Genomic DNA, 20,157 nt, shown 5'->3' with positions numbered 1-20,157 from the left:
CCTGATTTGGGGTCCCATCAATATTGAGGAGCCGAATGGGGTGTCGGAGTGGGTACATGGTGATCCGATGCTTTTCCACAAAAGGCTTGTCCAAGAATTTGCCAGTAGCGCCACAGTCGATCATTGCTGCGGGGTTCCGCCGTACGGTTTCTGCCTCTGAGTCTGATGCGAATGCGAAAATGCGAGGAACCGGGGTGTATTTCGCGCACAGAGCTAATAGTACAGGAGTAAATCGAGTCATATTCAGAAACAGCGTACGACGGTGAAAAGGGTGCATGCTTTGCAGCACGAACAAGCACCCGCTTCAAAAACCCTGTTGTTGGATCTTCTCGAGGCGCTCCAGGATGTCCTGTTGGTTCTTCTGAGCAACCAAGAGATCGGCGAGTGAAACGTTAGACGAGGTGGCAGCAGGTGGGGCAGGCGAAGTGGCAGCAATGGTGGCGGCGGGTGTGGAAGAGTCATCGAAGAGCGAGAAGGGAACCTCCTGGGTGGCAGCAACGCGACGACGTTGGGTGAGTCCTCGACCGGGCGGATAGCCCATGAACTTGTCTTGGCAGACGTTAGCGGAGTGGCCGAGACGCTGACAGTGGTTGCAACGAAGTGAGCCGTGGTTGCCGTCCTTCTTGATGTGGGCGGAGGATCCGCAACCAAAGCATCGTCCACGCATTGCTTGGAGGAAATCCTCACGGGAACGGCCACTAGGTCCAACACGGGTCGCGTCGATGTCCATCGCATAGGGGTCACGGGCAGGGGCAGAGCGAGACGAGGCAGTCGGGGTCAAGAAGGAGGCGCTGCTTCCGTGAAACGTAAAATCGTTCTGGTTGACGATGTCGCAGTAGTCTTGAAGGGTCTTGGGCTTGGCATCGTCCGGTTTGGTGATGGCGATAAGATCCAGCATGAGGCGATCGTGGGAACTGAGTTTGCGACGAAAACGTGCCATACCATCCTTCTGGGATAGACCGGTGCGGGGGAATATCTCCATGAACTTGGCTGCGAACTGGGAAGCAGATTGTTTACCCTGGGTAAGGGCCTCGAGCTGGGCTTCAGCTGCTTTCTCCTGGTCGGCGGGTTGGAAGCGTTTCTTGAAGGCGGCCACAAAAGTGGACCAATCGCCACTGAAGGGCCAGGGGTGGGCGGCCTTCTGAGCAGCGTCGGCAGCAGCCTCGTGGGCGGCAATCTGATCCAGGTATTGGACAGCCCAGGAGGCAGCAGCACCCTGAAGGTACGAGAGGGCAGCTGAGATCCACTTCTTATCATCTCCTTTGAGTTCGGACTCGGCGGAGGCCCAGTTGGTGAAATAGCGGAGGAATCGTTGGGTATCGCCGGAGTCACCCTTGAAGGGCTCAGGCGCTTTGACGGGGCTTCTAGTGGAAGCGGTCTTAGCAGCCGTGAGCTTATCCAGGGATTGCTGGATACGCCTGGTAGTCTCTTGTTGCTCGGCAAGCAACTTGAGAAGAGTGGTGTCGGACATACTGAAATCGGGGATAGGCTTTGCGGGTTCGGTAACGGGGTCTTGTTGGACGAGCGGCAGAGAAGTGAGTGGGAATAATAAAGATGGTGATAAGGTGGAAGTGAGGAGGTTCGTTATCTGAGCGTTGGGCAACAGACGTGTCCTCCGACTCCCTAGGGATGGGGAAGTGGTGTGAGGGCGCGGCGAGGAGTGAGGGTAAGGGCTGTGGTGGGGGTGGAGTGTCCGGAGCGGCGGAGACTTGTTACTGCGGGAAGGGCTTCTGCTAACGCGGCGTAGGTAACGTGAAAGGGGACGGGTGTTTCGGAGTCTTCTTCTTCGGTTTCGTCTTCCTTGTCGTTGTCGTCCTCTTCCTCACTGTCTTCTTCAGATGATGTTGACGGGAGGGCGAAAGGACTTTGGTGCGGTGCTGGTGGTTGCTGTTACTGGGGCAGGGGTAGAGTCGGCGGAATGGAAAGACTGGGGAGAATCTTCTGGTAAGAGCTGTGTGACGGTTGGCGGCGGAGTTACTGGTGGGGATTTCTTCTTCGATTCTTCTTTCCTGGATTCGGCAAATTCGCGGGCTTTTACGGCGTTGTCGGAGGTGCAAACAGCAGCGTAGAAGCTGGCTGTCTGGAGGCGTCGTAACTGGTGAAAGGTGGGCCGGAGACTGAGGCGGTAGGGGCAGGGGGAACTGTCACACTCTACAACCTCTTCCTTGCTATCGAGGTGGCAGTCGATGCCAAACCACTTGTCAGGGTTGAGGTCTTTACTAGAGGCGAAGAAGTGTGGGTATCCTGCGCAGCTAATCTTGACGGTGTCGGAAAACCAGAGTTGCCAGAGTAAGACCTGATCGGCAGGTCAACCAGAGTGCCAGGGGGTCCGGAATGCAGGGACAACGATCGGCGTTGCCAGTGCACGGGGGTAGCTTTGACCTAATGTCGCGAAGAGCGAACACTAAAACCAAACCAAACCTTAAAACCAGAGCGGAAGTGTCAGAGAGCTGAGAGCGACGAGAAAGATGAGAGCGATGAGCGACGAGTTAGACCAGAAAGCTATGTCGATGTATTGACGAAGAGGTCAAGCTGAGGAAATACAGAGCAGACTACCTAGCTTATATACCTATTCTACAGTCTACATAGCCGCGATGAGTCAAAATGACAAACAAATGGCGAAACGTCGAAGAACAATAAGAAAGGTCATGAGGCTGCGCGAAGGCTGCGCGAAGAACAAGGATGAAACAATAATGGAACAAGAGAGTGTCAGAATGAGTCAAGAGGCAGTGCGTAACAACTAAGAACAATGGAAGTGGGGCGAAGGGTAATACGAGGCAGTGTTCCATGAGTGAAAGAGTCCATAGAGGGAATAAAGGAGCGAAGGAATAGGGGCAAGCGAAACGATAAGATGCGAGACAGATCAGATAAGATAAAGTGAAAAAATAGGGGCTGTACCGGCTGTTCACGACAGGTAATATTTTACCAAGGAAACCCAGAGAGGTGTTTGATAATAATGGGGATGAAGGAGACGACGAGGAGGAGCATCCCCACCCAGCAAAAGCCTCCAAGGGCAAGAAGTCCAAAGGTCGGCAATCGAAGAACAGTGCGGGGTCGTCAGTATCCAAGACGCCGGGGACGTCGAAGAAGGTGACGGGAGGGTCAACGAACCAGCTCAATCCACCGGAATCTAGCCGCCTTGCCACCCCTGTCCGTTTTTCACTGACAGGTGGATCAGGCTCTGACGACTCCGATGACACTTCGTCGGAATCTGGCTCTCATGAAGGTGAGGTAAAGTCCTTACCGAAAATCGTTCGCTTTTGTCTCAACATTTTCAAGATGTGTCGACAGCTCTCGATGACCACGCGCCTCCCGCATTTCTTCCCGAAAATGACGAGCCCTTTGGACGAGGTGATTTCCAACCTGCCTTTTCACCCATTGCGGAAGGTGAGTGCAAACCTCTCAGCTTCAGCGTCGTTACTCATGAAATGTCCGCACCAGTCTCGGAGTCTGAGCGAGTTCCAACCGTTCAATCGATGATGCCAGGTGAGCCGATTGATACCTCGCAGCCTTCCAGAGTCTTATCTCCGCATCTTATCCCGCTGTAGACATTGTGCCAGCTTTGGGATATACCAGGACCCTGCAATCATTCTCCTGGTCCTCCTCAGAGGAGTCAGATACCCCTTCGAGCGGCAATAGTCCTGAAAAGCCTGCTTTGTTCTTACCTGACGACATGGTCCAAGACAATGCCGCGGAGCAGGGTCCCGAAGATGGAGACCCTCAATCACCGGTTACGACAAGAGGACGACGTTCGGTGGTAAACCACGACCAGGTACCAGAGATTATGTTAACGGAGAAGCGTTGTCGGGGGAACCAATCCGAGGACCCTGCTCCCAGCCAGAAACGAGCGCGGACTGCTCCCGCAACCCAGACTCCTACTAGGCGGGTAACTAGAGCGCAATCCACAATGCTCAGTACCCATTCCCCCAATACACAGGCCAGAGTGGGTCGAAAATCACTCGGATATGTCGAGCTACAGTGGCCAGCTTGATTATACTGTTACCCGGTGTTGCAGGTCAAGCTTGGTCCTCCCCTCCCTCATTACCAAAATCCCTTCTCTATTAATAATACCTTATATCAGTACTATATATATATATAAAATGTATATACACGTCAACCACGTGTGGCTCCAAGCTTGCCTTTACAACCACTCTTCCACTGTGCCTACTCGCTTACCTCTTGAGCCGTCCAAGCTTGGAGTGACCCAACGGCCAGTCTATCGTGCATTCTCAAGCTTGCTTTTAATATTTCGCCACATTTCCCCAAGCTTGCCCTTACTATTATTCTTCCACAGCGCATCCAAGCTTGCCTCTCTGTCGTCCAAGCTTCGAATGTGTCCCAACGCCCTGGCTATCACACATTCCCAAGCTTGCTTCTTAACAGTCCATGTTTCCACGCGCGATGCGCCGCGGCGTGGCTCGGGCCTTTTAAATTACGGCACGTCGATCATGTCTGATTCCCGCCCGTGAATACCGTAATCAAGGCAATGAAATCGCTTTCAAGCCCGACCAAAAACACCCAAGCTCGACTTGCGCATTTTCCCTGAACCCTGTCCAAGCTTGACCTTTCCCAAGCCTACGTTACGTCTCGTTCTACCCGCTTTTCCTGTCACCAAACAACAGTATGGCAGCCCAATCACCTTCACAAGACCTTATCACCCGTCTTACCAAAGTGTACGCCCTTGTCTCTACCGCCGGAAAATGGACCCCCGACAACGAGAACAACCAGAAAAAAAACCTTATGCACCATAGCGCACGTTTTCCTTCTGCCAGAATAACCCTGTCTAATGTGCTCTTATACAGAAGAAACTACACTCTCTAGCATTGAAAGAGTCGTTCCTCGAAGAAAAACACCTGGGCGCGATCTTTCGATGGCTCAAATTCCATGCTTCTTCATTCCAAAAAGATCCCTCCTCCATCCCTTCCGATCTGTTCGCGCTCGACCACAACTACTCCAATGTTCCACCTCTCCTCGCGGCAACCGGGTACAAAGCAAAGAATACAGAGGCCGACAAACAGGTGACTGGGATAACGGTAAAGCCGGAGAAGGGGACTGGGAAGGACGCGAAGGGAAGTTCGACGGAGTCGAAGGACGGAAAGGGAAGTTCGAAGGATGGGAAAGGGACCTCAAAGGATGCCAAGGGGGCTTCGAAGGATGGAAAGGGAAGTTCGAAGGATGCGAAGGGGACCTCGAAGGGCGGGAAGGGAACCTCGAAGGGCGGGAAGGGGACCTCGAAGGGCGGGAAAGACGACGGGCAAGAGGAGAAAATGGAGGCACAGGGATCGAAGAAGCAAGAGGGTGGGTCGACCAAGAAACAGCGTAAGTCGGACAAAGGTAAAGACAAAGATGACGGAGTGGTAGGGGAAAATAAACGACCTTCCAGCCCGCCAGCAGAGACATCTACGTTGTCTACAACGTCCAAGGCGTCGACATCTCGCAAGCGTGGCCGGGAGGATGAGGACCGGAATGACTCGGACAATGTACGCGTTTTCCATTCCATAAAACTAGACCTTTCAAAACCTCATTTCTGTAGGCCAACCTATCACGCCCTCAGTCGCCCATGGACGTTGATCCTAAACCTACCCTCACCATGACCAGCCAGCAGGATGACCTCACCTCCAGTGCCGAAGCCAACGACGAGGACGTCGACATCGTCCCTCCGCTCGATCCCCTGCCGAAGCTTGCTGTTCCGTCCAACGATTTGAGCGCCGATGTTGCTAAACTTGTCGTATCACACAAAAGGCAAACGGAACTCTTGAACGAAGCGGTCACGAACTACCGAGCCCTGGTCGAATTCCACGACGCCACCAAAGACCTTAACAAACAACTTCGTGAACGGCTCCAGGTAACCCAGGGCGACTACGATGATATCAGAGGTCGGATACGCAACGTCGAGGACGCAAAGGATTGGGGCCAAAGACTGTATAAAGAAGCTTCTGGAAGAGAACAAGGCTCTTCCTGGGCCGGTAGACGCTCTACAGCAGCTCAGGGAAGAGAACAAGACAATGCTCGATCCACTGGAACTGATAGGGAAGCGACTGGGTAGCATGGACCAGCTTGAGTCGAATCTCAATTCGCTGTCCCAGCGTTTCAACGCAGTGATGAATGTAAGTCCTATAGAATCTTAGCTCTGCCCACCGAGCGTTCCATTATAGTCAACCAGGTTTCCCAGACGCCCTCGGTACCCACTGCCCCTCAGACGGACCTCCCACACGCTCAAAACGTCGCCCACCCAGCGCACAACACTCAAAACCCCGCCCAACATGCGCACAACCCATACAATCATCCGTCCGAGCAGTTCAATCACGGCGTTCGTACGAACGTCTCGCACGCTCACAACGCAATGGAGCAAGGCCAAAACACCTCGTTCAACCGTCAGTCGACCGCCTTGAATCAGAACAACACTGGAAACGGCCAAGTCTATCACAACAACTTCAATCTGTCGAACATGCCTATCCTACCACCCCATCCCGCGAACTTCAACAACGAAGAGAATGAAGTGTTCGATTTCGACGAGTTCATCAACGAACATCCAGGCAGTGTCATCGCCAGCTCCCCTGGGTCATCCTCTTGTTTCGCCTCAGCCACGCCGCCTCAAATCGCACAAGACCATCCCCCTAATGCCTAGGGCATTCAGTTCCATTCAATCTGTAACATCACCTATATACCTTCCATAGTACGGTCATAATCGCCACGACAATGTACTTTACACCATCGCATGCCTCGAATGTAATATTGCTTCACTGTCAGAATGAATAAAACGTAACAGTGCGCCTTAGACCTTATGGTATGATTGTATTGCTTGTCGACTTAAGGAATTTGGTAAACCATTCACGTAGTCAAAGTCGAGCTTGACCTTGAAGATATACTCATAGTCAAGCTCGACTAAGCCCCAAAGAGCCAAAGTCAAGCTCGACTACGACGGGCATACCCAAGGTCAAGCTCGACTTTGACCTACATGTCAAAGTCGAGCTTGACCTTGAAGATTCACTCATAGTCAAGCTCGACTAAGCCCCAAAGAGCCAAAGTCAAGCTCGGCTACGACGGGCATACGGTCAAAGTCGAGCTTGACCTTGAAGATTCACTCATAGTCAAGCTCGACTAAGCCCCAAAGAGCCAAAGTCAAGCTCGGCTACGACGGGCATACCCAAGGTCAAGCTCGACTTCGACCTCCATGTCAAAGTCGAGCTTGACTCCGAATTTGACATCAAGGTCAAGCTCGACCGAACCTGAGAGGGCCAAAGTCAAGGTACAATTATGTTTCAAAGGCAATCTATCACTCATTATCGTATAGGCCCAAGACATGCATCCATTATTCAATACCAAATACAAAAAAAAAAAGAAATCGTAACAAAGAGGATTATTTTTTACCTCGCCTACCACCTCTCGTAGCACCACGCCCTCCCCTGGAACTGGTGGTTGGTCGTAACGTCCGAGAACTTGCCGGATTTGAACCCTCTCCCTCTTTTGCAGTCCCAGATCTAGTCTGCCGAGGAGTATTCAAGGCCCTCTCATCGGCCGGAGTGATGTCGAGGCGCATTCGTTTGCGAGCGACTGGACGAACAGGTAGAATGTCTTTGTCCGAGTCGTCCGAAGATGAGAGGGCTGGAGAGGGGAGCTTTTCTTCTGGCACCTGGAAATCGTACTCGCCGTCTGAGGAAGAGACAGACGATTGAGAAGAGTCGGTACCATCGTCGGATGATGCAGGACCCACTTGGGACGCTGCCGAAGGAGAACGGGAATGGGAAGAGCGCGAGGTAGACGACGAGGAAGTTGACGATGGTGATGACGATGAGGCTCCGGGCGCGTCTTCCGAGCCGCGCCCAAAGTCGTAGTCGTCGTCCGAGGACGAATGTACTAACACGACAAAGGGTCATACGTGAGGGTTCATATTGGAGAAATCACAATCACTTACCCTCATCGATAACCTCATCGCCACCTCGGGCGTCGTCCTCAAAGTCGTAGTCGTCATCGGAGCTGGACAACTCTGGCAGGATGATTCAGGTTGGTGCACATGAGCCAAAACCCTTGAGGAAACGGGCACCACAGCACGTACCGACATCGCTGCTCGAGGCTGCAGAGGTGGAAGAGGCGGCAGTGGACTCTGGGTCATCACTGTCAGATTGGTCAAAGTCGACAATCTCGAGCCTCATCTTGCTGGGCTGGTAAACGACGATCTCGCGATTGTTGTGATCCCTCCTCTTGACGGGGATCGCCTTGAACTCGAAGACAGTCTTGACCTTCGGATCAGCCTGACGTTCCAGGATCCAAGTGTATGTGCGACGGCGGAGGCGGGCAGGCATTTGAGACGGGTCGTGGAATTTTTTGAGGATGTCGCTGGGGAGGTATTTTTCTGAGATGCATGCTTGAGGCTTGGCGTGAACGTCGCTCCAGTGAACACTTGAGCGATCGAAGTCTTCTGGGATGTTTGGGGGCAGGGCTTTCTCCCCGAGCGCGAGCACTGGAATACGAGCTCGATCAGAGGAGAAGGTGCGAGAAGTTAACATTTACGTACCCCAGTGCCGAGTGAAGTAGCTGCGAAGGATATCAATAATCCAGAGAGCCTTCTGATAACCTACAGGCTTCTCAGAGAGGGGAGGGAGGATGGGTCGGCCGTACTTGTCCACCTTCATGGGAAGAAGAGGCTTGGCCTTCTGGTTCGGGGTGGCCTTCCGGGTCGCTGCGGCGGGATTAACTTCGGTTTCGTCGGCCATCGATAGACCAACGTACTCGCACCACCGATCGAGGGCACCCGACTTCTCCAGTTCTTGCTCGTACATCTTCTGAAAAGGTTTCTTCCCGGTAAGCTCTTGGTTGTACTCCAACGTGACACCCAGGCGCTCCGCTTTAGTATCCTCATAGCCGAGAAAAAAAAAGACTCGCGCGTTCATGTCGTTGTAGAGTGAGGTAGCGAACTGCTTGCACCGTTCCGTCAGCTTCTTCTCGGCAAGCCTGAGTGGGTGTCAGCCACTGATAACCTCCGCAATCGAGTTATGTGCGTACCTGCGCTGCTCTGAACGCGGAGGGCCTTCCAATTTCCATTGCTCAGCTAGACGCTCGTAGAACGACTGCTCTGCCGGGGTCATCGCCTCCCAAATCATCTTCGTAGCCTGCGAGAACTTCACGAAAGGCGAGGCCGTACGGTTGGTTGTTTGGGCCGGTGACGCAGCGTGAGGTCGACTCACGGCACTTTCACCACCTTCTCCATCATCGTCGACGTCGCTGTCCTCGTCCTCGTCCTCCTCTTCGTTCTCCCATTCCACTACGAGCTCGTCCATGTGCTCTGCCTCGCGAATCACCGTGTCTTCATCCTCGATAAGTCTGCGGAGGTCGGGGAGGGGTCTGTCGTGTAGGATGAGATTTGCGAGGTGTGATATCGCACGGGTTCGACGGTATTTCAAAACGAGGTGAGGGTGCCAATTGGTGCTGTAATTCCGGGGTGTGGTGTGCTTGTCGAGTTTGTGGCTCTCAAACCACTTCTGTACAGCCTAGACGCAAGTGAATTCGATGACCGCCAAATATAATCGCGCCACTCACCATGTTCAGCGCCTCCTCCCGCGCTTGAGACATGTTGGACCCTGAGATGGAGTTCATCTCGTTCCTCAACTGCTGCGAGATCCTCCTAGCGAAGGCCTTCCTCTTCGCAGAACCCTTGACCCCTCGATACTCATCGACCTTCGTCTTAAGCCACGAGACCTGAGAGGGTTGCAAGACGAAAGTGGTGGGAAAGTCGTTGGTGGAGGGAGACATCGCGTATCAGTTGACTGAGCAGAAAGGGATGCAGAGCAGGGAAAAAACGACGCGACGACTCGGAGGTACCCTGCAATCCTTATCTATATTGAGGACCCGCATAGCCACTGATGGTACAACCGGGGATATGATCGGCGATCCTGATCTCGATGCTATGGCAGGAAAGGAAATGTTCAACTTATCACTTTGTCCTCCTCCTCTTCCCCCACACGCATGACGATCTCCAAGCGCAAGGTTGAGCCACCTCCCCCTTTCGGGGTAAAGGCGTTACATGGGCGGGTGGTCTCTACGAAACGGTCCAGCAAGGTGAAGTTCTTCCCTGCCCGAAGGACACCCTCCCCCAAAAAAAACCTCAGGCAGCCGACCCCGCGTATTTCCACCCCTCGGAAGAGCCATGGCCGCATCTTCGACCACGAAGCTGTCGAGTATCGCTTCTCTGCGGATGATTTCTCGCAGCCAAAAAATCAGTCGAAGGCACGGATTTATTAGAGTCATCAATTAGGCGCCCGTAACTAACTCTTCGCAGAATTCCAACGATTATATGGCCGAGTGGTTCCCGAAACAATCTCTGTACCTGGACGAGCTTCTATCACGCGAGTTTCCTAAGGAGGATCTCGCGTGCGTTGACTGCGGTTGTGTCTCTTCTTCATCGTGGTGGAGATGCAAAGACTGCTCAGGGTTACCGGTGTTCTGCGAAGCTTGCTGCCGGCATGCGCACGCACGCAACCCGTTCCACAGAGTTGAAAGAAACGAAGGGTCGTTCTTCTCTCCCTCCTGGCTCTGGATCTGTGGCGTCTACGTGAATCTGTGTCCCAAGATGGTCTGCGAACCATATGACCTCATGGCCATGGATGCGACTGATAATCTAGAGGAGAATTCGGACTGGATCGACCACGACGACTTTACCTTTGGCGCCAAACCGGAGAAGCGGAGCCTCCACGGAATGCGGGTTCTTGTCATAATCCATACTAATGGAGTCCATCATTTGCCCTTTCACTTCTGTCACTGCTTCGACGCTCAAGAGGACGAATATCAACTTTTAAGACACGGTTTCTATCCCTCTACGACAAAAGAAACGCGCACTGTATTCACCTTCTCTCTCCTCGACGAATATCTGCTTGACGCCGTCGAGACCTTCACCTCAACGCACCACTTCTATTCGAAACTGCGAAGGCTCACAAATGAACCTTTCCCCCATGTCGTACCCGTAAGTCGCCATTAGTTGCTTCCAGGTTTGAGGTAATAATTGGCCTTAGGATCGCGCGAGAGAGCTTAGACGCGCAGGCTGTCAGTGGAGAAAACTCAAGGATCTGAAACGACATGGGTTTGGCCATACTGGACTCGAGCCTGGAGAGGGTGATCTCGCCTTATTTTGTGCAGCCTGCCCTCAGCCGGGTGTTAACCTACAGGAAGGATGGGAGAGAGACGAGGACGCCTGGAAGTACACGCGCAGTTTTGTGGCCGATGGCAACTTCACTTGTGTGCATCGAAAGGGAAGGGGTGACGATGATGATGAGAGTTTGGTGTATTTGAAAAACGGGGAGGGATTTATGACCGAGACAGCGGCGTATGCGAGACACCTCAAAGTCTCAACAGAGGCGAAGGAGGTAAGTCATATAAATTTCGTTTAATCACTTGTAACTTCGACCAACCTTAATTGATAGACCCCGACTTGCCACGAACACAGGGCCGTCGCCGATAAGTCCAAAGTTCACAAGGGATGCGACGCAACAGGGGTTGGGGCAGTGGCATGCATGCGACATGGTGCATTCGCCCCGGGTAGCGTCGTAGACTTCCAGAAAGGCGAGCGGTAAGTGCAGTAATTTGTTGTCCCTCGCCGCTTAAGCGCCTGTGCTGAATCCCCGATCCTTCAGACAAATGAACATGGACTGGGCGCTCTGTCAAGCGCTCAGACTATCCAACATGGACGGAATCACGCGAGCCATCCTCGCCTACGATATCAATTGCCAATACAGCAAAAACCTGCACCAAAGGATCAAAGACGGCAGGTATCTCGAGCTTCCCAACGGGCTGGTATTGGTTTTCGGTATTGGGCTATTCCACGTTCACGGACATCTCGACGGGTGTAATGCTCGATACTCTTTGACATTTATCAAGGGTGCTGGAGTGGCCTCGGGAGAAATCTTGGAGTCGCTATGGGCCGTCGTGAACGAAGTTGCGAGGGCGACCTCTACGATGACGTTGGCGCATCGTATGGAGACACTGGATGCAATCTTCGGCGACAGCAACTGGAAGAAGATGATAAATCTCGGTGAGCCCTTACGATCGTCGCACCTAATCAACGAGAGGTGACGGGGTTGGTTTTCAAACAGTGCCTACTATATCCAAGAACTGGACTAACAGTCGACTTGAGCTGACCAGAGCTCAAGAGGACTTCGACTTACTCGACCAAACGGCTACAGTGTCTCAGAGGGAACTATGGTCTCGGCAACTTAGAGAGGCTAACGAAAAGAGAGAGTCGGGGAACGTCGCAGCAATGGATATCCTAAATGCAAAAATAGAGAAAGGTATGTACATGGCTAGCATCGCAATACCCAAAGAGTATGAAGCGCCCCACAGCTCCAACGTTCTCGAAAACGCAAAGCACTATGATGGAGAAGGAGCAGCGCAGGAACAAGGGGGTCGGAACAACGTCGTGGATCGCCTTGGGAATTGCCATTCAGCAGAAACAGTAGGTTATGGCTCTTTACACTGTTACCGAGTACTGAGGTCTCGTCTGTCAGGATCTACCTCAAGGAATATATCCGGGCGCTCCCCAAAGAGAAGACCGATGCCCAAACACTAGAGGTCTCCAAACGGCGAGAACAGCTTCACGTTGACATCGAGTCCTTCTATGCGGCAGCCGCTACCCTCTTCCCAGATGCTGACTTCGACTCCCTGAAGTACGACGGGCCGCCAATTGAAGCAGTGGAAACGGACTCCCCTGAAGACGATGACGATGACGTGCAGGTGGATAGCGAAGGGGACGACAACCCTTTTGTTACGACTTCGGGCAACGAGGACTTATCGTTGCCAACAGTCGTTCTGGAGTTTTGGAGTTCTGGAGTTCTGGATCGAAGTTCTGGTTCTGGAATCAAGTTCAAGAGGCCTGTCGCTATCGCAGACAGAGAGGATCCAGGGCACTCAGTACCTAGGAGATAATAGAGATGTACCAGAGTGAATTCAAAATACCCTATTCCGATGCTCTAGCGGGACCAGCTGGATTTAATAAAAACATTGTATCCATGTCGCAGCTGCCTACCACATAATGTACTGTTTTGATGTCCCAGCCGGGCTGCCCAAACAATGTGGAACTCCCAGAAGTTGGTTGTTGCCCAAGCTTGCCGCCCAGCTGGAACATTGGGTTAATCCACTGGTGCCAATGCTGAACTTGCAGGAATAGGTTAGTTGTTCAAGCTCACAGGCCAACTGGAACATTGTATTTGGGCTGGTAGATCACGTGTATGACCAATGTCCCAGCTGGGTAGTCCAAATTTCTGGACTACCCAGCTGGGACATTCATCATTTGTAGATCATGCCCAAGGCGCAATGTCCCAGCTGGGTAGTCCAAATTTCTAGGCTACTCAGCTGGGACATTCCGACATGGACATGGATTACGCTCAAGTCATATGTCCCAGCTGGGCAGTCCGGATCATGCCCATGAGGAACCGGATTAGGCCCATGGCAATTCATCATTTGTAGATCACGGCTCAAGGCGCGTGTCCCAGCTGGGTAGCTCATCATTTGTAGATCACACCCCGCTGGGACACTCGACATGGACGTGATCCACCAATGACAAATGTCCCAGCTGGGTAGCCTAGAAATTTAGGCTACCCAGCTGGGACATTTGTCATTGGTGGATCACGTCCATGTCGAGTGTCCCAGCGGGGTGTGATCTACAAATGATGAGCTACCCAGCTGGGACACGCGCCTTGAGCGTGATCTACAAATGATGAATTGCCATGGGCCTAATCCGGTTCCTCATGGGCATGATCCGGACTGCCCAGCTGGGACATATGACTTGAGCGTAATCCATGTCCATGTCGGATGTCCCAGCTGAGTAGCCTAGAAATTTGGACTACCCAGCTGGGACATTGCGCCTTGGGCATGATCTACAAATGATGAATGTCCCAGCTGGGTAGTCCAGAAATTTGGACTACCTTCCACGCACATTGGTCATACAGCTGCTCTAAAATGACCACCAAAACATCCCAGACCCCCGACCCAGTGCTCTACCTAGATCCACACGAGGTACGTTGGCTCATATCACTCGATCACACATAACTCATCTTCTTTGGCAGGTCGAAAGAAGCGCAACGTTGGCCAGTGATCGTGTTGGCCATATTCCTGCAGACGAAGACAAGATCGAGGTTTGTACGCCACGGCTATGCATCCATTCACCACTAACTCTGTCCTCAAGGTCTCACCTCAGTCTGACGCGGGCAGCCCATCTCCTTCCACCGATCTCCCCCGCCCAGCACCACGATCCAAAAGCACCGCTGGGAAGGCACCCACCCGTCTCCCCCGTCCTGGACCGCGATCGAAGACCTCATTGAAACCATCCAAGAAACAAGCGACCATTCACCGCAGCCGTAAGTACCAGATTAACTACCGCCCGGAAATTATTCTAATGGGATTGCGCAGTCTTTCCAATGATCGAGCAACGACGCCGAGACCGCCAACTTGCGGCTCGCGCTGCTGGACGTGAGTAACCTACTTTTCTTTACATTCGCTGTTTCTTACTTTGTTTACTATTGTCTTCTAGATGCCGCTATCGCCCGCTTGAAATACAGGAGCGTTGTCAGTCGCCTCCAACAACTCAGCAACACCCTCTCCACTATCGACGACATCCTCAACGCCGACGATCGCGACAACTCGGACAAGGTCAACGATGCCATCAAGGTTGTCGAACAGGAGATTGGAGGCGAATGCCTGTGGGATTCCGCCGATTCCGACTGCGCTTCTCTGGGCGGGATCCCATCTGACAGTGACTAGGAGGTCCCCAATGTATAATGTATTTTTTGTTGCTAGATGTTGAATCCCATGTGATGCGTACCCCTTTTTCCATCCACCCATGAGCGGCGAGCGCTGAGCCTCTCCTCATGTCCCAGGCTGTAAGAGAGTACAATTAAGATAAGATAATCTAGAACCGCGGCGGCGCGTGACACATGAGGGACGATGCGGTTGAACCCAACCATACCCACTGACCAGGTCCTCACAACATCATGTCACATAGCAGATGAGCGCTTCAGGTGAGCAATTTGAACAAGGGACATGGAGCATCTCTACAACATCATTAACCACCATCGTTAGTGATAGTAAATCATCGCCTTCATCATCTCCGCCATTTCCCTGCACAGACTACTTCCGCGAGCCGACGCAGGCGGGATTTACCAAATGGGATTACGAGCCTTATACAAATGTCAAGGACAGTTGGAAGTCATCGCAATCATACCCCTACTGACCAACGCAGCTGCCTCCCCAAATGCTCCTGGAATCCGCTCCCATTACGGTTCTCAAAGACCTTTCTATCCCCCAGGCTCAGCGTCTCCTCAACTACATTTCCTCGCGCCTGCGCTCGTGTGCTTTCTGCCTCGATGCTTGCCGTGAAGAAATCGATCGCGTAGATGGCTTGTTTGACGCCTGTTGGCGGCAGTTTAAGGTCGACTTGGTGAGTTTGAGCAATGTCGTTGAGGATTGGTCACTGATAATTGGCGTAGAATCAAGCCCTTATTCTCTACGGCTCTCTGTCATTGCGCCTCCCTGACGATCTGATCCCCCCCACCTTCCTCCTCCAATGTAATCGCCTTCTTCTGGAAGGAAGAATTGACTCCATTCCAGATGTAGCGCTGGAGGCTTCTCCCCCAGTACCCACCCCCCAAAGACTCCCCTACTCCTCAAATCGCTACCTGGTGGATCCCCGGCGAAGGAACCATTGCACCCCAGAACCTCTCTGTTTCAGACCTCCTCGACGCCTGGTCTCACGAAGATCAGGAGCTCTGGGCCCCATGGCATTTTCACAAGATTGCCATCCATCCGTGGGACGACCAAAGGATGCTACCCTTCGTAGAGTCCTACAAGATTATGGAGGAAAGGATGTTGTCGGCCGAGACAGAAATGAGGAGCGCGATGGAGGCCATGGACGTCTTCAAGTCCTCTTGCGATCGACTCCCAGAGGGTCTCAGGCGTAAGCTGGTCCGAACTCCTCCTCAATCGCCAAAGTCTCCTTGGGGTCCAGGAACCGGTTGGGGATCACCGTTGGGTCCGATGACGAGCAGCTGGGACAACAGCGGTAAGTCCTATCACACTTTCACTCTCTGGAATCATCTCATTCTTTCTCCCCTGAAGGATCCACGTTCCAAGCAGCCCCGGAAGATACCGTTGACCGCATGGATGAGGAGGAGGTGATTGAGCAGCTTGATCGCGTAGAGCTAGTTGATGTGAATTTCTCTGTTGTCCATCCATCCCACTTCCAATGAACATTGGGCTCTTCGGGGATGAAGCATCTCATCCGCCATCATGACGCTCTGTAGCGATCCAGATCGCGCGAACACAAGATCTCCCCAATAATCACTAGCGAATGTTTGACCCCAGACGGTGGGGATTATATATGGGAGATGGGCTGAATTTCCGCCCAAAACTCACCCGGCCATCAACCCCACCACCCCTCGCAGTCCCAGCATAGCAAAACAGTTGAACGTCAGCCCTTCAACAATGCTACCGCCTATTTGCGCAGAGTACGTTACAGTTGCTCAAGAACTGACGAAAATTGTTGAGGCCCTCTCCACCATTCAAGGTGTGTACATCTAATCATAGCCGAATGCCCAATACTGAATGACCAAAGAGTTGGAAAAAGGCATTGCGAAATATACAAAGTTTCTAGTTTTCCTGGAGGATGGGGAACTAGATAACGACGATAATCAGCTAACAAGAGAAGCCATGGAGCTGGTCTCTGAAGCTCGTAGGAGCATACAAGTCCACGTCAATCTCGTTCAATCACTTTCATCCACCGTTTCATTGCGAGTGGGGAAGATCAGAGTTTTAAGCGGCCTATTACCTTTGTTCTCACAACGGCGAGAAGAGGCCATCACACGCGCCATGGCTCAGTACAGTGTCTCTCGACAGGAAGTCGAAGCCTGGATACCGCAGCTGGAGGGATTGGGGTCAGAACTTGAAAGTCGAGAATGGGTTACAGCTGAGATTCTGATGGCTATTGAAGGACTTGGGGCTGGGTTAATCCATCGCGACGAACACAGGGCCATTGACACAGAACCCATGGCTCGCAGGCTCAAGGCTGCACTTGAGCTCCTTAAAATAGATACACACCTACACCAATGACCTATGTCATCAGCGATTGTTGTGGACTCCCGGAACTGAGAGCTTGGAAGGATGACATCAAGATAGAGAAAAAGCTCAAGTCACATAGGGAATTTATAAACTCGGTCAAATGGGTTCACCTTACAGACATATACCAACTACGGGTCTACATATTCCAGGCCGTCATCGTCGTCGGCCAAGGCGGCTGCGGACTCCTGAGCGAGATCAATCCAAGCTGACGCCTTGCCTACGCTAGAGCGAAGGTCGGCGAGGAGCCCCCTCAGTTTCTCCACCTGCTCCTTAACAACAGGCAGAGACGTCTCCGAGACAGATTTTGCGCCAAATTTGGTCTTCAGGTCTTTTTCTAGAGATGCCCAGTATGCCCAAAGGAGCGCACATGCCAGCGACGCCTCCTCAACACGATCAACACTACGTTTCTGATCTGAGACATCTTGACGCGTCAATGGGGCAACCTATTCCCGGACCAGCATCGTGATCTCACCTTTGGCTAATCGATTGTGAATTCGCTCCATCAGTGCTACATCAACATTTTGTTTGCGAGCCGTCAGTCTCTCTGAGACGGCGACTCGACGCCTTTTGGCAGGGACTAGACATTCATGTCAACGGAGTTGCGGTAGAGGAGCTGTATTCAGATACCCACCGACCAAACTTCTTGCCCTTCGAAGCGAAATCGGAGTCTCACTGTGGTCTGATTGCGCGTCGTCGCAGCTGTGATCGTAGAATGGGCGGGGCGCTTGACGCTTTCCAGAGCCTGCACCTCGGCCGTCAGTGATCCAGTGTCCAGGCATGGAAACTTGAAAGAACCCACTCATTGTAAGTGGTTTAGTGAAGCCTATGATATGAGGGATGCCAAGCGAGGGAGACGTCTGCGTTCAGACTCCCGTTTGTTCTCGTCTTTGTAGGATTAGGTGCATGCCAAATGGGTTAAAGCCTTGGGAACTGTGGGAGAGTATGTCTGCCAGCTAAATCCCGACTCTCAGGCTCACGGAAGCGCGGACATAGACACAGAAACATGGGAAGATGGATGTATTGCCCAAAAGAATGTGCCTACGTTCTCTCTACTCATCCATCTGCCAGGCCGCCGTCCGATTCCGTGGATTCAACATCGCTCACATCCCTCTCCTTCCGCGAGTCGATGCGATCGCGGCTGAGAGATATCCACTCTCCATTGGTCATGACCATCCTTTTCAGACCACGGATTACATCTTTCAGTGCCGTAACGGCCTCGTCCATGTGCGTAGGATAGGACGCCAATCGTTCGACAAACGCATCTCCATGGACCTCCTCCAGCTTATCCTCTAACTCGCACCACATTTCGCCCAAAAATTAACCCCCCATCACCCACACCTGAGCAGTCCCAGCATAGCAAAACAGTGAACGTCAGCCCTTCAACAATGCTACCGCCTATTTGCGCAGAGTACGTTACAGTTGCTCAAGAACTGACGAAAATTGTTGAGGCCCTCTCCACCATTCAAGGTGTGTACATCTAATCATAGCCGAATGCCCAATACTGAATGACCAAAGATTTGGAAAAAGGCATTGCGAAATATACAAAGTTTCTAGTTTTCCTGGAGGATGGGGAACTAGATAACGACGATAATCAGCTAACAAGAGAAGCCATGGAGCTGGTCTCTGAAGCTCGTAGGAGCATACAAGTCCACGTCAATCTCGTTCAATCACTTTCATCCACCGTTTCATTGCGAGTGGGGAAGATCAGAGTTTTAAGCGGCCTATTACCTTTGTTCTCACAACGGCGAGAAGAGGCCATCACACGCGCCATGGCTCAGTACAGTGTCTCTCGACAGGAAGTCGAAGCCTGGATACCGCAGCTGGAGGGATTGGGGTCAGAACTTGAAAGTCGAGAATGGGTTACAGCTGAGATTCTGATGGCTATTGAAGGACTTGGGGCTGGGTTAATCCATCGCGACGAACACAGGGCCATTGACACAGAACCCATGGCTCGCAGGCTCAAGGCTGCACTTGAGCTCCTTAAAATAGATACACACCTACACCAATGACCTATGTCATCAGCGATTGTTGTGGACTCCCGGAACTGAGAGCTTGGAAGGATGACATCAAGATAGAGAAAAAGCTCAAGTCACATAGGGAATTTATAAACTCGGTCAAATGGGTTCACCTTACAGACATATACCAACTACGGGTCTACATATTCCAGGCCGTCATCGTCGTCGGCCAAGGCGGCTGCGGACTCCTGAGCGAGATCAATCCAAGCTGACGCCTTGCCTACGCTAGAGCGAAGGTCGGCGAGGAGCCCCCTCAGTTTCTCCACCTGCTCCTTAACAACAGGCAGAGACGTCTCCGAGACAGATTTTGCGCCAAATTTGGTCTTCAGGTCTTTTTCTAGAGATGCCCAGTATGCCCAAAGGAGCGCACATGCCAGCGACGCCTCCTCAACACGATCAACACTACGTTTCTGATCTGAGACATCTTGACGCGTCAATGGGGCAACCTATTCCCGGACCAGCATCGTGATCTCACCTTTGGCTAATCGATTGTGAATTCGCTCCATCAGTGCTACATCAACATTTTGTTTGCGAGCCGTCAGTCTCTCTGAGACGGCGACTCGACGCCTTTTGGCAGGGACTAGACATTCATGTCAACGGAGTTGCGGTAGAGGAGCTGTATTCAGATACCCACCGACCAAACTTCTTGCCCTTCGAAGCGAAATCGGAGTCTCACTGTGGTCTGATTGCGCGTCGTCGCAGCTGTGATCGTAGAATGGGCGGGGCGCTTGACGCTTTCCAGAGCCTGCACCTCGGCCGTCAGTGATCCAGTGTCCAGGCATGGAAACTTGAAAGAACCCACTCATTGTAAGTGGTTTAGTGAAGCCTATGATATGAGGGATGCCAAGCGAGGGAGACGTCTGCGTTCAGACTCCCGTTTGTTCTCGTCTTTGTAGGATTAGGTGCATGCCAAATGGGTTAAAGCCTTGGGAACTGTGGGAGAGTATGTCTGCCAGCTAAATCCCGACTCTCAGGCTCACGGAAGCGCGGACATAGACACAGAAACATGGGAAGATGGATGTATTGCCCAAAAGAATGTGCCTAC

General features: G+C 52.3%; 8 protein-coding genes across 8 annotated transcripts; 4 read left to right on the top strand and 4 right to left on the bottom strand.

Annotated features, from left to right (window-relative positions):
* Positions 1 to 7,122: 7,122 nt before the first annotated feature.
* Positions 7,123 to 9,750, bottom strand: CC1G_13317 (hypothetical protein; the record flags this gene model as incomplete). Its single annotated transcript, XM_001841240.2, has 7 exons — positions 7,123 to 7,229; positions 7,381 to 7,857; positions 7,916 to 7,987; positions 8,057 to 8,461; positions 8,516 to 8,952; positions 9,004 to 9,488; positions 9,538 to 9,750. 7 exons carry the CDS (start codon positions 9,748 to 9,750, stop codon positions 7,123 to 7,125), a joined length of 2,196 nt encoding a protein of 731 aa, XP_001841292.2.
* Positions 9,751 to 9,963: 213 nt separating this feature from the next.
* Positions 9,964 to 10,239, top strand: CC1G_15493 (hypothetical protein; the record flags this gene model as incomplete). Its single annotated transcript, XM_002910907.1, has 1 exon — positions 9,964 to 10,239. The coding sequence occupies one exon, from the start codon at positions 9,964 to 9,966 to the stop codon at positions 10,237 to 10,239; it is 276 nt and encodes a 91-aa protein (XP_002910953.1).
* Positions 10,240 to 10,567: 328 nt separating this feature from the next.
* CC1G_13316 (hypothetical protein) lies at positions 10,568 to 12,912 on the top strand (the record flags this gene model as incomplete). The annotated part of the gene is made up of 7 exons (XM_001841239.2): positions 10,568 to 10,957; positions 11,007 to 11,357; positions 11,415 to 11,560; positions 11,625 to 12,022; positions 12,084 to 12,278; positions 12,331 to 12,442; positions 12,495 to 12,912. The coding sequence occupies 7 exons, from the start codon at positions 10,568 to 10,570 to the stop codon at positions 12,910 to 12,912; spliced, it is 2,010 nt and encodes a 669-aa protein (XP_001841291.2).
* A 1,032-nt stretch (positions 12,913 to 13,944) lies between these two features.
* CC1G_15492 (hypothetical protein) lies at positions 13,945 to 14,745 on the top strand (the record flags this gene model as incomplete). Its single annotated transcript, XM_001841238.1, has 5 exons — positions 13,945 to 14,001; positions 14,052 to 14,120; positions 14,171 to 14,342; positions 14,395 to 14,454; positions 14,516 to 14,745. 5 exons carry the CDS (start codon positions 13,945 to 13,947, stop codon positions 14,743 to 14,745), a joined length of 588 nt encoding a protein of 195 aa, XP_001841290.1.
* Positions 14,746 to 15,235: 490 nt separating this feature from the next.
* CC1G_15491 (hypothetical protein) lies at positions 15,236 to 16,229 on the top strand (the record flags this gene model as incomplete). The annotated part of the gene is made up of 3 exons (XM_001841237.2): positions 15,236 to 15,421; positions 15,598 to 16,042; positions 16,099 to 16,229. 3 exons carry the CDS (start codon positions 15,236 to 15,238, stop codon positions 16,227 to 16,229), a joined length of 762 nt encoding a protein of 253 aa, XP_001841289.2.
* A 996-nt stretch (positions 16,230 to 17,225) lies between these two features.
* CC1G_15490 (hypothetical protein) lies at positions 17,226 to 17,876 on the bottom strand (the record flags this gene model as incomplete). Its single annotated transcript, XM_001841236.2, has 3 exons — positions 17,226 to 17,509; positions 17,570 to 17,674; positions 17,729 to 17,876. The coding sequence occupies 3 exons, from the start codon at positions 17,874 to 17,876 to the stop codon at positions 17,226 to 17,228; spliced, it is 537 nt and encodes a 178-aa protein (XP_001841288.2).
* A 274-nt stretch (positions 17,877 to 18,150) lies between these two features.
* CC1G_15489 (hypothetical protein) lies at positions 18,151 to 18,856 on the bottom strand (the record flags this gene model as incomplete). The annotated part of the gene is made up of 2 exons (XM_002910906.1): positions 18,151 to 18,386; positions 18,826 to 18,856. The coding sequence occupies 2 exons, from the start codon at positions 18,854 to 18,856 to the stop codon at positions 18,151 to 18,153; spliced, it is 267 nt and encodes an 88-aa protein (XP_002910952.1).
* A 387-nt stretch (positions 18,857 to 19,243) lies between these two features.
* Positions 19,244 to 19,894, bottom strand: CC1G_13151 (hypothetical protein; the record flags this gene model as incomplete). Its single annotated transcript, XM_001841399.2, has 3 exons — positions 19,244 to 19,527; positions 19,588 to 19,692; positions 19,747 to 19,894. 3 exons carry the CDS (start codon positions 19,892 to 19,894, stop codon positions 19,244 to 19,246), a joined length of 537 nt encoding a protein of 178 aa, XP_001841451.2.
* Between the last annotated feature and the right edge of the window lie 263 nt (positions 19,895 to 20,157).

Source organism: Coprinopsis cinerea, assembly GCF_000182895.1.
Source record: "Coprinopsis cinerea okayama7#130 chromosome 6 map unlocalized cont3.6, whole genome shotgun sequence".
Classification (NCBI taxonomy): Eukaryota; Fungi; Basidiomycota; class Agaricomycetes; order Agaricales; family Psathyrellaceae; genus Coprinopsis; species Coprinopsis cinerea.
Note: the sequence above shows the minus strand (reverse complement) of the source record. Positions and strands in the feature narration are given on the sequence as shown.